This window comes from Phocoena sinus, chromosome 15 (genome assembly GCF_008692025.1).
Source record: "Phocoena sinus isolate mPhoSin1 chromosome 15, mPhoSin1.pri, whole genome shotgun sequence".
Taxonomy (NCBI): domain Eukaryota; kingdom Metazoa; phylum Chordata; class Mammalia; order Artiodactyla; family Phocoenidae; genus Phocoena; species Phocoena sinus.
Window position 1 is genome coordinate 46032211 of NC_045777.1, and position 15212 is coordinate 46047422.

At 45.2% G+C, this 15212-nt stretch overlaps 1 protein-coding gene across 3 annotated transcripts in view; it reads right to left on the minus strand.

The window, feature by feature from the left end:
* Positions 1 to 15212, minus strand: part of KIZ (kizuna centrosomal protein) — a 114196-nt gene that overhangs the window by 13661 nt on the left and 85323 nt on the right. For all 3 annotated transcript variants that reach the window (XR_004345745.1, XM_032604899.1, XM_032604900.1), the window contains 3 exons: positions 14912 to 15077; positions 13983 to 14048; positions 2850 to 2951 (listed from right to left, as the gene is read on the minus strand). Coding sequence is in view for 2 of the 3 variants with exons in the window: in XM_032604899.1 (XP_032460790.1) it covers positions 2850 to 2951; positions 13983 to 14048; positions 14912 to 15077 (334 nt within the window). In the remaining variant the exon portion in view is untranslated. The remainder of the gene's footprint in view (positions 1 to 2849; positions 2952 to 13982; positions 14049 to 14911; positions 15078 to 15212) is intronic.

Here is a 15212-nt window from a genome sequence, read left to right on the forward strand (position 1 = left end):
CTCCCAGCTTGCAGGGCGATCCCTGACCTCTGCCTCCTGGGCGTCCTCACCTTGGACGTTTCTGCTACAAGTCTGATTCTTAACTGGCAGTCAAACTAGATCGTGGATAGAGGGTGCATAAGCATCGCCTCGAAAGGCACCTACTGCATTCCTGACCTGTAACCTGCGTGCCTGCTCATAACCTCTGAAGCAAAGTGGTTCTCTTAACAATGTGTCCATGTTCGGCCCCTAGAGGGTCTGCACCCGCTTAAGGGGACCAGGTCTTTTCAGACATGAAAACAAAGTGGCTTCCTTAGAGACAGGTGTGGAGACAAGAGATCTGGCGCCTGACACAGGAGATGAGCCACGTGCCTCCTCATCCATGGTTATATCTGGGGTGGCTCTGCGTTCAGTGTGTGACAGCGTGTGACGTTCCACACCGGGCACGTGGCCCTCCCACCCACCGCCTGCTTCTCGTGGGAGCTCAGAGAAGTCCCTAGGGTCAGGGTGAGGGCGAGAATGGAAACGTGATGCGTGACTGAATGCACAATAAACTCCAGAGCCAGCATCTAACTCCAATGCCAGCCAACGCTACCAGGAGCACTTCGAGGATCCCAATGTCTTACAAAGCACACACTATGATTTTGAGTGTGGAGGATGGGAACCGAATCGAGGGGTGCTTGGCTGTACAACCCGTGTTGTGTGGATCACGTCATATGAACAAACTCATATGTTAATCATTAGCATATTTTATTATTATTATTTTTTTTGCGGTACGTAGGCCTCTCACTGTTGTGGCCTCTCCCGTTGCGGAGCACAGGCTCTGGACGCGCAGGCTCAGCGGCCATGGCTCACGGGCCCAGCCGCTCCGCGGCATGTGGGATCTTCCCAGACGGGGGCACGAACCTGTGTCCCCTGCATCAGCAGGCGGACTCTCAACCACTGCGCCACCAGGGAAGCCCAATCATTAGCATATTAATAGCACTATAATTTTTGATACACATCCAAGGGACTACAACTTATGTCAAATTTACTCATTGTTTGAGCCTGTCCTATTAGCCATTCAAAATATACTTACCAAAATCACATCTGTAGAGTCACCTTCCAAACCATGTATGCCTGCTAATGGGTTGTAATGCTCCAAAAGAGGCATTACTCCCTTGGGTAATTTGTAAAATGAGGGAGGGGGTTGGATAAATACTTCCTGAGATCCCTCTGGATTCTGGTTCTGTGATTCAAATGTGAAGAAAGTGATGAAAAGCAAACAGTGCATAGGGCTGTATCTTTCTACAGTGATGCAGACCTCCATCGGGGCAGAAGCCTGTTTATACCTCAACAAACTACAATGTCTCATGTTTGCGGAGTTCAAATCACCACCACCAACAACATGGCCAGCCCTCCCCGGGGGCTTTTCTCTACCAGGCACTGTGTTAGGCATTTAACCTGCACTGGCTCACTGAATCCTCACAACAACCCAAATAACTGAATTTTGCAGTAACTAATTCTAACACTAATATTATCTAGGAAATAGCTTTCCAAAGACAGACAGCTAAGTCTGATATACCATAAATATCTCCCTCAAAAAAATGTCTGTCTGATGAAGACAGCTTTGAGACAATTGAGAAATCTGAATACGGACTGGGAATTATGTGATATTAAGAAATCATTCTGATAGGTGAAATCATTCTGATAGGTGAAATTCATTCTAATAGGAGAAATTCATTCTGATAAGCAAAATCCCAGCGTGGTGGTTTATATAAAAACTAGAGCGGGGACTTCCCTGGTGGCACAGTGGTTAAGAATCCTCCTGCCAACGCAGGGGACATGGCTTCGAGCCCTGGTCCGGGAAGATCCTACATGCCGCAGAGCAACTAAGCACGTGCGCCACAACTACTGAGCCTGCGAGCCAAAACTACTGAAGCCCACGCTCCTAGAGACCGTGCTCCACAACAAAGAGAAGCCACTGCGATGAGAAGCCCGCACACTGCAATGAAGAGTAGCCCCTGCTCGCCGCAACTAGAGAAAGTCCGCCTGCAGCAACAAAGACCCAACACAGCCAAAAAGAAATTAATCAAAAATAATAAAAAAAAAATTAGAGGGAGTTCCCTGACAGTCCAGTGGTTAGGACTCGGTGCTTTCACTGCTGTGGGCCTGGGTTTGATCCCTGTTTGGGGAACTAAGATCCCACAAGCTACGCAGGACAGCCCCCCAAAAAAAAGAAAAAAAAAAGCAAGTCGTTAAAGTATACTTCCTTCTGTTATTAATCCGTTTACTTTCACAAAGGGAGTTGAGGTGACTTATACCAAAAAAAAAAAAAAAAAAAGGAAAAAAGTGTGATAAAGTAAAAACAACTGAAAAATAATAAAAATATGATAATAACGTATAAGAAAACTAAGAAGATTATAATTGAAACAAAAATCCTAAATTGAAGGAACTACATTTAAGCTTAAAATTGAGCTCTTACTGGGATTTACAGTCTTTTCATTTGAAGAACCCCAAATCCCCCATCATTCAGGCAAGGGAGGTAGCCCAGATGACACTCCCCACTACTGATTAACAAACTGGGAAAAGGTGGGAAGGGAAAGAATTTGGGGTGTCTGTGGTGCTTAGCGACAAGGTACCATTGTGACACGTCAGGCAGAACCCAAGGGCCTGTAAGGCCATCGCCAGCACACACCCTGGAGGGAAGCTTCTTCCAAACTCCTGTTCATTAAGGACTCGAAAAGTACTGGCTCATTCTGCGATGGTGACAACCTGTTACAAAGCAAACTCCAGAAACCTCCGACAGGAGCACATCATAACACTTCCCTGTACACAGCCCTGGCCGTAGCCCTGGGTCTCCCAGATACTGGCTTGTCCGCCCTGCTTACCTGACAGTGATGCAGAGCCCTCGGCCTTCTGGAATCCGTCTTCAGCTTGGTGTGCACTGTCCTGAAGGGTAGACTGTTTCAGCATCTGGTAGGCTTTCGTTTCTATATATGAGAAAAAGTCCCAGGTAACAAGATACCCACAGGCAAAAGAATGAATTTGGGCCCTTACCTTACATCATACACAAAAATCAACTCAGAAAGGATTAAAGACTTAAATATAAGACCTAAAACTATTAAGTTCCTAGCAGAAAACGCAGGAGAAAAGCTTTAGGATATCAGATTTGGCAGTGATTTCTTGGATACAACACCAAAAGCACACTTAACAAAATAAAGGCAAACAGGACTACAGCAAACTTAAAAACTTTTATGTGTCAAAGGAAACAATCAACAGAGCCCTTAGCCCTGCTCTAAGTTAAAGTGGGGAAGACTGTTGGGAAGAATACTAAATAAGGGTCCCGTGAAGGACCTGAGGGACACAAGCTTCCCCATTGCCTCAGGTCTCAAGGACTCCTGGGTGAAGCAGAGGATGCAGAGTTAGAGTTTTAGCAGAGACACAGCAAAACAGCACCCATGGCCACACTCTCAACATGGCCACTAACTAAAGGATTCCCCTGTCAGCTCCAGGGGCTGGCCATCGGCTGCATTCCTGTGCTTGCTGGTTCAGTTTAAGAACTGAACTACAAGGCCCGTTATTACTGGTTAAAACTACCAACATGCTGAAGGAGAAAAATATAACTTACCTTGCCCTACTGAGAGTCAGTCAAGATAAAAAATAAGTATTTAAAATGAGCATCATATTTTTGAGTAGTAAATGCTATGTAATTAAAATATGCACAGATCAGGGACTCTTAACTCTGAAAATAATAAATCCTAAGGCAACATTTTTTAACATTGCTGGATTGTGAAATCAGTGTCCATTGGAACTAGCACTGATAGTTTGAAAACTTTAATAAAGAAAACACCAGATGCAGTACACGCACGAGGGGAAAGTATTGTTTTGTGTAACATCTGTGTGTGTGCGGGGAAGTGGCCTGGGATAGAAAGTGTTTCTTGCTGTAGGTTAATCCCAGTGTCCCAGGGTGGCTCGATAGGAGTGCATCATAACACTCTCCGATTAATCCTAACAACCGTATCACCTCACATTCATTGTCAGGTAATCTGTTGAGGGGGTAAGGTATTAATAAAATCAAAGGTGGAGTGTCTGAATTCTAAAAAGGTAAAGAATCACTGTAAAACAGATGAAAATGCTGTTTTGTTTTTACTTTATAAAGATCAGCCAAAAAGACTTTCAGCTTTTAGGGTACAAGTCCAGATTTTAACGACCATGTGCTATTTCTGCATTCAGTGAAACTTATTTGGTCAAGGAAAAGACAGCAAAAGATAGAAAGAAATTTTTTTAAAGAGAAATGAAGGAAGGAAGCGGGGAAAGAGGGGAGAGAAAGAGAGAAAGGAGAGCTGCTTCTTGATGAACAAAGGCTCCTGGTGGCTGGAAGCTAGAGCTGGGCTCTGCTGTCTACCATCTGAAGGGAAATCATTTGACTCCAGTAAGCCAGCTCTCAGGCTTCTCAGAAACCAAGAAAACATGTGCTATTTATTTTCAGGAGAGGATTTTTGTGCAAAATATCAGGTTAGTAGCTGTGAGGTGATTTCAGATTGGGGGTGGGGGATTAAGTATTCTGTCCAAATACAAGACGGAATGTATCTCATCTCTGGTGTGAGCCTGGAAGGGAGGACCGGGCAGCGAGTCACCCCAGCCCAGGGGCCATCCTAGCGCTCGGAAATCAGCTGCACATGTCTCCCACACTGGGGCCTGCCCGTCCTTCTCGAAGGACTCGGACTCTCTCACTGGGCTGCCCGTCCAGGCTGCCTCAGTCTGCTTTCAACGGTACAACAGTTTGGAGGGAGAAAGCGCATCTCTCCCGCCCACGCAGCCAGAGCCCACCCCCTTCCCACACCCGGCTCCTCACGGGCACTTGATCCTTAAACCTCCTGTGGTCCTTCTCCAAGCAGAGTCACTGGCGGCCGTCCGGACAGTTTTTATGTGGGATGTGGCGGCCCTGACCCGAGTAATCAAGGGTTGGCACGATCCAGCTGAGGACCACCAGGCACATCGCCTTCCCCCACCTCCAGTGCACGCTTCCTCTAATGGTTTCAGCGCAGAGTGAGGTTTAAAAGGTGAAAGGATTATGTGCACTCCCTTGGAGGAACAAACACTAACTGAGGCAGGACCAGCGACCCCAAAGCAGCCGGAGGGGTTGGAGCAGACGCTCAGGACTGGAGTCGTTCTCCCACGGCACCGGATACCCTTATTCACTGTTACTTTAGTCAGAAGAGCTGCACAAAACAGCAGACGAAGAACTGAGAGATGACCCAGAAAGGAAAAACAAAATCAAGGTTTGGTTTAAAAAATGATCAGGAGAGGTTACAGGCTACACAGCCTGTGTAGAAACAAGGGAAGAGGGGTTCAAGTACACAGATTCTGCAGCAGAGAGGACAGGGCAGGACTGTCAGTGCAGACACTCTCTGGGGCCCGGCAGGACCACACACGTGACTCTGGCCAGATGGGAGCGGTAGGAGGGGCGGGAGAGCTCACGCCCTGTCCGGAGGGGACAGCTGTTCTGTGGCCACGGCCGACTGCTGCCAGCCGGGAAAGCAGGCCTAGTCTTGCCAGATTTCTGGCTTAAAAAAAAATTAAAACACTGCACAGGCCACACAGAACATACTTGCAACCTTGAAACTAGACAGCGGCGAGCAATTTTTTCTGTGTTCACTGAATGTGGCACAAGAACACTCAAGAGAAAAACTTCAGCCAAGGGATACAAGCTAGATGTTAAGGATGGCTTTCTCCGCTAAAAGAGCTGACATAGCCCGGGACATAGGATCAAGGAGGCTGCAACAGCTGTCTGGAGATTGCTAGGGCGCTGTCTGTATCAAATGGACCAGATTCCAGAATTTTTGGAAGCAAGAGTATACTTTTTGCTCAAACAATTCAGACATTCTCCTGCAACAGCCTAGAAGACTTAGCCAGGACACCAACGGCATAAAGCAAAGCCACAGAGTTGAAGTCTGTGGCACTTCAGGCCCAGGCTTTTCTGGAAGGAAGAAGGGCAGTGAGGAATCAAGTGGCTGAAAGCCGCATGGCGTAGCCCTGCAAATTCAGTTGTTAAATGAATGAGTGAACAGACAGGGGAGCGAAAGGAACAAAGCTGGAGGTTCCAGTTGGCCTGCTGTAAACAAGGTCGGGACGAGGGTAATATCTCAATATTTCCAAGGTGAAAAGACCTGAGTCTTAACTGCAGGGACACCATAAGTCTGCAAATTTGAGGACTGGGTGGCCCCTTAAGGCTTCACTTTGTAGCCTGTGACTCAGAACTCCAGAGAAATACTTCCTCCCGTTAGTAATGTCAAACCCTCAGAAAAAAACTGAGTAGTGCGAACAATGAGATAAAACAAGCATTTCTAAGAATACAATGATTTTTAACTAGATGCTCTGGCGCACACAGAAGTAGTGTACACGCAGGCGCAAGTTTCCAGCTCTGGGCTGCTCAGTCAGGCTTCCATTACACACTCAAAGCTGCGTCAAGACTGAGTTTCAAAAGTACAAACTACTGCGGCTGAAAATACAAAATAAGGCAAGGGGTCCAGGGGTGAAAATCTACCCTTAGCTATCAATTCCAGACTGACGACACAACAAGAGAAATACATTTTTCCTTACTCTGTTACACAAGCTGGCTGAACCCCATCACCTATCTTCCTGCCAAGTGGTGATGGATCACCGAGATTTTTTTCTTTTTGATACGCATTTTGTCTAGAAAATGGGAACAGAGAAAGAAAATGAAAATGTGCTGAATAAAGGGAGGCAGGAGAGCGATGATGCTGAGGAGAGAAAGAAAAAGCCTCAACTTCTTATCTTTCATTCTCTTTTATATGCAAATGTACACCTGCTAAAATACTTCTAAATCTACCAAGCAAAAAGAAAAAGAAAATATCTGGCGAACAAGTGCTTTTAACAACCCATTACAAGAGCCAGATAAACATGTGTTTCCCCAGCCTCTGAGGGGTGTCTCCGTCTCCAAGGCAGAGGCTCGGCCTGGCTGGCCTGGCTTTCGCAGAAATCCCTGGTGAAGAAAAGAAGAGAGGGAATAACAAAAGGAGACGCAAACAATGCCATACTACAGCTAGAAAAGCAACCCTGAACCGACAAAGAACTGGGCATCTCTAAGTCAGGAAGGATAACTGATTCCTGTAGGAAGAATGCAGAAATTCTAAACTTAAATTCGAAAAATAGTTTCTGCCCACGAGTTTCCCAGGGCTAACGCTTTTCATGTATTTCTGCACCCATGCCAATTTTTCATTCACACCGCACTAGATGTGTTGCTGATGGCGCAAACCCAGTTGTCTTTGCAAAATAAAACAAAAATTGTGGGATGTAACTCTAAAATTAATTCTAAAGGTAAATACTATTACTTAAAACCCAGAAATCACTTGTCTAGCAATCTACTCAAATTAAAACAAGAAACTATTAGGCTAAGGGTGCTTTCACAATTCTGAAAATACAAAAAACTCATCTATGTTTGGGAATTAAAAAAAAAATGCCACACGGGACTTCCCTGGTGGCGCAGTGGTTAAGAATCCACCTGCCAATATAGGGGACACGGGTTCGATCCCTGGTCTGGGAAGATCCCACATGCTGCAGAGCAACTAAGCCCGTGCGCCACAGCTACTGAGCCCGTGAGCCACAACTACTGAGCCCGTGTGCCACAACTACTGAAGCCCACGCGCCTAGAGCCCGTGCTCCACAACACGAGAAGCCACCGCAATGAGAAGCCTGCGCACCGCAACTAGAGAAAGCCCGCGCGCACCAACAAAGACCCAACGCAGCCAAAAATAAATAAATTAAAAAAAAAAAAGAGCCGCACGTCTAGGTGAACGTGAGAGGCACACAGGCTGGCTCTATAACCGGAATTACTTTTCATATCTAGACTTTCTGCGGTAACCACGACTCTACCAGCAATCCTGGGCCTGGGAGCCTCTTGTCCAGGTTTCCTCCGTCCTCACACAGGGAGGGCAGATGCACGGAGAAGGGAAATGCTCCCCGTTCAGATGAGCTGCCTGGAGATGCTTCAGGAAATAGATGTTTCCATCACATTCTGAATTTCTATGGGGCGATTCAACAATTACACCTGCAAGTAAGTGCCAGGCTTGTAACTGACCTTTAATGAATGTTCAAAAACTGAACTGAAACAGTTTTGCTGATACTACTTCACATGAAAATTCATAACCATGTAACACTGCTCAGCCATGGGAGGTGAAATTTCAACTCTCAAGGTCATGCAATCTTTAACTTTTGAGTAATTTTGATCAGGAAGCTGTATCTTAGTGGCATAATTAAATAGTCTTTAAAAGCAACTTTCTAGCAATTTGTACTCAATGATTTATAAAATGAGAAGATTTGGAAATAAAGACAGTAATATTCTCATCATCATCATCATTTATAGTAGGGCCAGGAACAATCACGGTACATGATGAACCAGAAGCCGGCAGTGTGAAATATGAAGAAATCCCTCCCCACCCCCTGTACCCCAAATTCACAACCATCCAGAACCTCAGCATGTGACCTTATCTGTAAACAGGATCTTTGCAGATGTAATTAGCGAAGGATCTCAAGATGAACTCATCCTGGATTTACACTGGGCTCTAAATCCAATGACTGCTGTCCTGCTGGGAAGAGGACACAGAGACACAGGCGGCGGCAACGTGAGGACGAAGGCAGAGACTGGAGTCGTGCTGCCACAAACCAGGAGCCACCAGAGGCTGCCACAGGCCAGGAAGGATGCTCCTCGGAGCCTTCAGAGGGCCCTGCTGCCACTTTGATTTTGGACTTCTAGCACCCACAACTGTGAGAGAAAACATTTCTGTGGTTCTAAGCTCGTGGCACTTTGCCACAGCAGCCCTAGGGAAATCATACCCTCCCTGACCCCTGATTGTACTGAAATATCTAAAGCCCAACCTCTCCCCTCTCTCCACTCAAGTCTCTTGCATAAAATAAGGGTGTTTCACACTATGACCTACAAGGGCTCTTTCGGCTTTGAGATCCCCTGCTCCATGGTTCTCAAACCCGGGGAGTCACCTGGTGTGTTACACAAGACTGATGCCTGGGGCTCAGGCCTGGAGGTTCTGGGGCACCCGGTCCGGGGTGTGGCTGGGGTGTGGGTCTGTTTTAAAGCTCCACACGGGATTCTGTTGTGTAACCACTGAGGAGAATTTCTCAGGCACTTCTGAGTTCATCTCCTTGAAAGCACCCAATCAAGAGCTCTTCAGAAAGGCGCCTTCCATTCTTCTATGACCACGTTAAACAGGCCCCACTAGCCTGCAACGTCCTGCGTGAGGAGTTCTCTGCTGTCGTGAGCAGCTGGACCCCTGCCACGGAGACGGGGCCAGGGCCAACCCAGCGGCACACAGTGCTTCCCTGGGCTCCCTTCCCCAGGCACAGCAGGTAAGGCATCCTGACTGACTGTGCATTTCCGGGACAGAAATGGTGAGGCGCAGTCTCAGGAAAGCCTGAGGAGTAGAAGTGCTTTGCCACTGGACTCCGCAGTCCTCAGTTGTCACTGCAGTTTTCTCTCCCAGGATAAATCTAGCCACCGGTGACAATGCGGCCACCGTGTATTTCCAGCCTTTTCCCAATCTGATGCAAAACTCAAGCCATGATGTTTGGGGAAGCCCTGCCCACAGCCCCAGGAGCACCCTGCAAATCTAGGCTGACCTCCCACAGAGCTTCTAAATGGACGTACCTCAGTCTGACCTGGAATATTTCAGCTTGCCAAAGAGTATCAGTGAGAAATGGCATAGTCAGGCAACCACTTTCAACACAGCTTGACCAAGAGAATTGGTGTCAAAAGAATGAGAGGCTGAATGGACATTCTTAGAGGCTTAATCCTCTTGAGATAAAAGCTGAGAGCCCTTTTCACATGGAGCTTAAGGAGATGAGTTTTGCCAGGATGGGCACGTGGGTGGGAAAGTACCGGTGGAGTGACTGATGGAAAGAGACGGTGTTCTGGCCTAAATCAACAAGCGCTTAAGGAAACTCCTTAGTACTTTCATTTTTATTCATTCGTTTGATGAAATGAGTGCCCATTGTGTGCCATATACTGTGTCGGGGCTGGGTTTTTATGACATTTAGCATAAGCTGCATCATTTACTAAAATTAAAACTCACCAAATCCTCCTCAAAGGTAAATTTAGTATAAATACCAATAAAATTACCAATGTGGGAAATTTTACTTTGGGGGTATGAGTAGTTCAGAGGGAGACTTTCTCTCATAATCTAGACAAGCATGGCTTCAATTCTGGCCTAAGTGCTCCAGGGAAACACTGACCTGACTGTCCTGTACCCGCTTCGTGGTCTCAGGCTCGCCTAGGGGTACAGACTCACTCCGCTTTACAAGGGCCACCCCAGGACAGTCCACACTCAGAAATCCTCAAGAGCTGCCCACCTCTCCAGGCTTTGCTCATCATCACTCTCAAAATCGTCCTTGCAGGGCTCATCTTTTGTTAAGATACAAACCGATCCAGATGCCGTGATGCAGGCGCCTCTCATAAAGCAAAAGAGGCTGCATGGTGGGATGGAAGGACTTCAGGGCTTAATTCCTGAAATTTGAGTGTGATTCAAGATCTGACACATTGGCTATATGGCCCTCAACAGGGCTCTCAATCTTTCCAAGTATGCCGGACCATGTGTAGAACGATTTGCTTACCTACAGGGCTCCTGTGAAGGTTAGAGACGATGGAGGCTTAGGAGGGCAGGGACCTGGTCTTTGGCTGTCCCTGGTATTCCCTGGACTCAGCCCAAGTAAAGGTGTAACATATATGCAAATTATATATTATTCTTAAATAAAGAAAACCACACACTCATAGATAATCGCATTAATCTTTGATTTTGACCTTTAGGATTCTTTAGTGCGAACAACCAGACTAAAGGAAGGGGTAGCCTGTGTCAACAAGCAGATCACAGGCTGTGGTTGTGTGCGTGGGTGTGTGTGCAGGAGGGTGTGTACGTAAGTCTCCGCACAGATGACAGGAACTAGTGTGAAACTCACATTCCCCATGACAGTGACTATACAAGGCCGATGCCTTCAGAGCGACAGCAAACTCTTTTAAATGGTGGGGATACGCAATAAGAAGGGAAATGAATGAGAACGTCGGCTCATTTGATCCCTTCACTACGGAATGAGAATCACAGGCTTAGCATCAGAAGCAATGTCATTGCTCCCAGAAGCAAGAACCCTTCCACGGAGCCCCTCTAGAGAGCAGGTTCCTGCCACGGTTCAAGCCCTGGCACAGAACCTCGTGCCTGGAAGACACCCGACTAAAAAGGCTAGAGAGTTCTGCTGTTACTGGGTGTGGATTCCTTCGCTGCAACACTCACTAACAGGGCCCCCGAGTTACACTCTATGACTATATTCGGTAAATCTGGCAGCCCCGCAAATATTTAAGAATAGCTTTTGTGCCCTTCTCAGGTTAAACTTTCCCAGGACCCTCATCATTCTGAAAACGGTGTAACTTCAGAACTTCTGCCCAATTTCCTGTGCCGGACCCTGATTTCCCTGTGACCTCGCTCTACCATATCCCTTGGGAGATGGCTATAAGGCAGAATCACATAGAAGCACCCACCCTGAGGATGAGCACTTCCGAACTGTCCAAAGTTACTACTGTAACCTGCTGGTTGTTGATGCAGGAAGCAGCTTTAACAAGTCACTTTCAATCCTGACATCACCTGGGTTTAGTTACACTAAAGAAACAGAGCAGGAAGTAAAGAGCTGACAACAACGGCTGATGCCAAAGCCCAGGATCCACCACCACATCTCCTCAGCTCCCAGTGGGCAGCCTCACAAATGTTCCTTCTCTTTGGAATATTCCAGGAGGATTGTGGCCCACATAGACAGGAGAGCCTCAACAGAACTATTACAAAGGAGGAGGTGGCCTCCATTATCTTAAATCAAACAATACACCTGCCTTACTTCACCAAAGGCTGAATCTCCAAATAATCATGGCAAAAGACACAAACATTTAGTAAAGAGATTTAGGTCAAGAACTTGGAGATCAAAGGAGCTGCAATGACAGACGCAACCAAGGAATACGCAGAGACCATGGAATATGCAAAGCAGAGATGCACAAGGCCTCCGGCAGGAACTAGGCGGGACGTGCCGAAGAGGAGGGGTGTGGTGGCAGGGCGCAGAACAGCAAGGCTCCCACTAAGAAAATGCTTCGGAAAGCTTTTTTTACATCCCCCAGGTTATTTTATATGCCTACTGCTTTGGCCTATAACAGGCACAAAGCATTTTTTAAACTGCGAACTAGATGGATCAATGACAATTTCTTTAAAAAAACCTTCATGGCAAATAGTCCGTATTACTTCTAGGTACATCACACCTCTTCCCACGTGAAGAGAAGAAAGACTTGAAACCCTGGTACTTGACTATCTCCTCTCTTAAGAAGAAATTCTGAGATATACAGAGAACAGACTGGAGATTACTGGTGGGGGGGTAGGGGGTGAGTGATACAGGTGACGGGGGTCAAAGGGTACAAACTTCCAGTTATAAAATCAGTAAGTCCTGGGGATGGAATGTACAGCACTGTGACTACAGTTAACACTGTGGTACCGCATATCTAATGTTGCTGAGAGCGTAAACCTTAGAAGTTCTCATTACAAGAAAAACAATTGTAACTACATGTGGCGACGGAGATTAACGAGGCTGACTGCGCTGATCATTTTGCAACGTCTACAAACCGTGAACCATTACCTCGTGCACCTGACACGGATGTAACGTTACATGTCAACAGTACCTCAGTTAAAAAGTCCCATGGGAAGACTACATCTGTATTAACTTGGGGACAGTCACTGACTGATACTGAACAGATGAGGAAGAATAGGCAATGAGGTCACTTCCTGGTTCCTCCCCAACAAGCCCTTAGGACTCTAACTGAAACAAATTCAGAGGTCATTAGAGATCCTGCACTCAAAGGTAGATGCAAAAGGAAAGCATTCAAATGACTTCTTGGATATCTGCAGTTTGGGATCATCTACACTTCTATTAACTCTGCTAATAAAAAAACAAACAGGGAATTCTATCAGAGTTTTCTCAAAATGAAGAATAAAAATGCAATAAACGTATCACCAGGGAAAATGTTTAAAAGAAAAGAAAACCTCTGTATTTTGGAGTGAAATATTATCTGATGCAGAATATATACAGTAATTGCTCTACTATAAACTCCTTTTTCAAAATCAGAGTTCATTCTGGATACATGGGTTTAAAATTAATCATCAGGCCATGAATCATATTGCCATAAAGGAAACCATTCTCTTCTGCTTATGAACAACAAAACACACACATATGCAGATGCATGCCTCAGTACCTCCGTGCAATGGTGTGTTTACTTGCATAAATATTTAAAGTCAGACCTTTGAATTTATAATGAAGTAGCACACCACTTTACAAAATAAGGTACTAGTAAATTTAGATGTACGACAAATAAGAACTCTGTTCAGAATACTAATTGCTGCTATTGATATTCTAAAACTAAAATAAGTAATGACATTTAGATTTCACCTAAACAGACCTAACATATGTGCAGAAATCTTAACAGATCTTAATGAAACTTTACTGCTAAAATTTTTAATGATCAGATGGGCTTTGTAACTGAGGCACAAGCAAGCTTCTTGTCCAGCACTGTTTTTTTTCCTGCTCTTATTACAGTATAATGATACATTCAATTATTACAGGAAAGAAAAGAGGGAAATCAGAAACATCTGTAGTTGGCCATATAATGACTGGTGTTCCCCACAGGGGCTGACCTTTTCACACAGACGCAGGTGCTGAAAGGCTCATGGGGGGGTGGGACACTCACACGTGTAAACATGTAACAATTTTGAAGGACTCAGCAGACAGGGTTATTTTCTACCTTCCTTTATGTTAACCTAAGCTCACACCTCATGCTCTCAGGATTGATCCCTTGCTACAGCACGTGGTAGTGGAATGCACTTGCTCTTCGCAGAGTCCACAGCCACCAACCTGAAATGTTCTGGTTACATAAGGAAGTTGAATCTGAGGCCCTCAGGCAGCCACGACCTTACCTGTGACTGGCATCCTCGCTGCCACGCTTTCTTCTGCACTCTCGTCTCCGCAGCCACTGGAAACTTCTAAAAATCAAACATATGATAATAAAAATGTATTTCAAGGTTATATGGATGGAATAGGCCTTTGTCTGTTTGGTTTTTTAACTGCCATTCCTTTTATTTGCATTGCCTTCCCGTCTTCTTTTCTTGGTCAGTTTATCTCATCTGAAATACACTATTACTAAAGGAAACCTATTCGAAAGCTAAGGTATCTCTATGTTGCTTTCATGCAAAATAATTTAACCTTACATCTATCAGACTTGTGTGGGGCTTAACATAAGTGGGCCTCAGGTCCTGTGCACATTATCAACTTCTGACAATATCCTGAGCAACTCACAGCTGTCTTGGAAATGCCATTATAGCAGTTTACTGGCACGTCTTAACAGTAACACTAAAATAATCACAATTTCTAGATACTAAAAATTGCTTATTAAATTTTGGGGTCATAAATTCATTGATTCTTAATCATCTGTTTAGACTTTTATAAGGTTCTATTATAATTAAAAAGAATGTTTAATAATTTTGAGTAAATTCTATTAGGTGATATCAAAAACTTCAGTTCTTTACGGTATCATTTCAATGGAATCGTCTTCATCTTTGTGGGATGATCAAAAAGTATATATTATCAATTGTTAATTTTGTTAAGATTTCATAACTTACAAAAACATATTTTATTGGAAATTTGGCAGAACTGCAGACCTACGATTAGGTTTCCCAGTCTTGAAACACCTATTTCTGGAAGGTGGTATAAAACAAGTAACATGTCATGTATATTGAATCACAGGGATTCCTTAGAAGCTTTATTTTATGGGCACACTTTGAGAAAGAGGGTGTCACATTGATTCTGAACGCAGTTTCGCTGTGGACAGACCCTTAACAATAGCTACCTCGTTCCCTTGTAGGAACACTGCTGAGCCACAGAGCAGGCTTTCCGTTCTTCATTCCACTGTTGTCATTCAGAGTGGATGGCAAGCTGCAAGATGATTCACTGCTGTGAACAGCCGACCTATCCTTATGCTCTCCTGTGAGGCCTTTTTTCAATAATGCTGTTGCCTACGGTGCATAAAAGAAAGCACAAAGAAATGAAAACAAGCCGTGGTGAGTCACATTCCCCTTGGTCTCAAAGACCCAGCCTTCAAATGTTATTTTAGGTTAAGCTTTACTTAGGATTTAATTTGTCTCCTGACA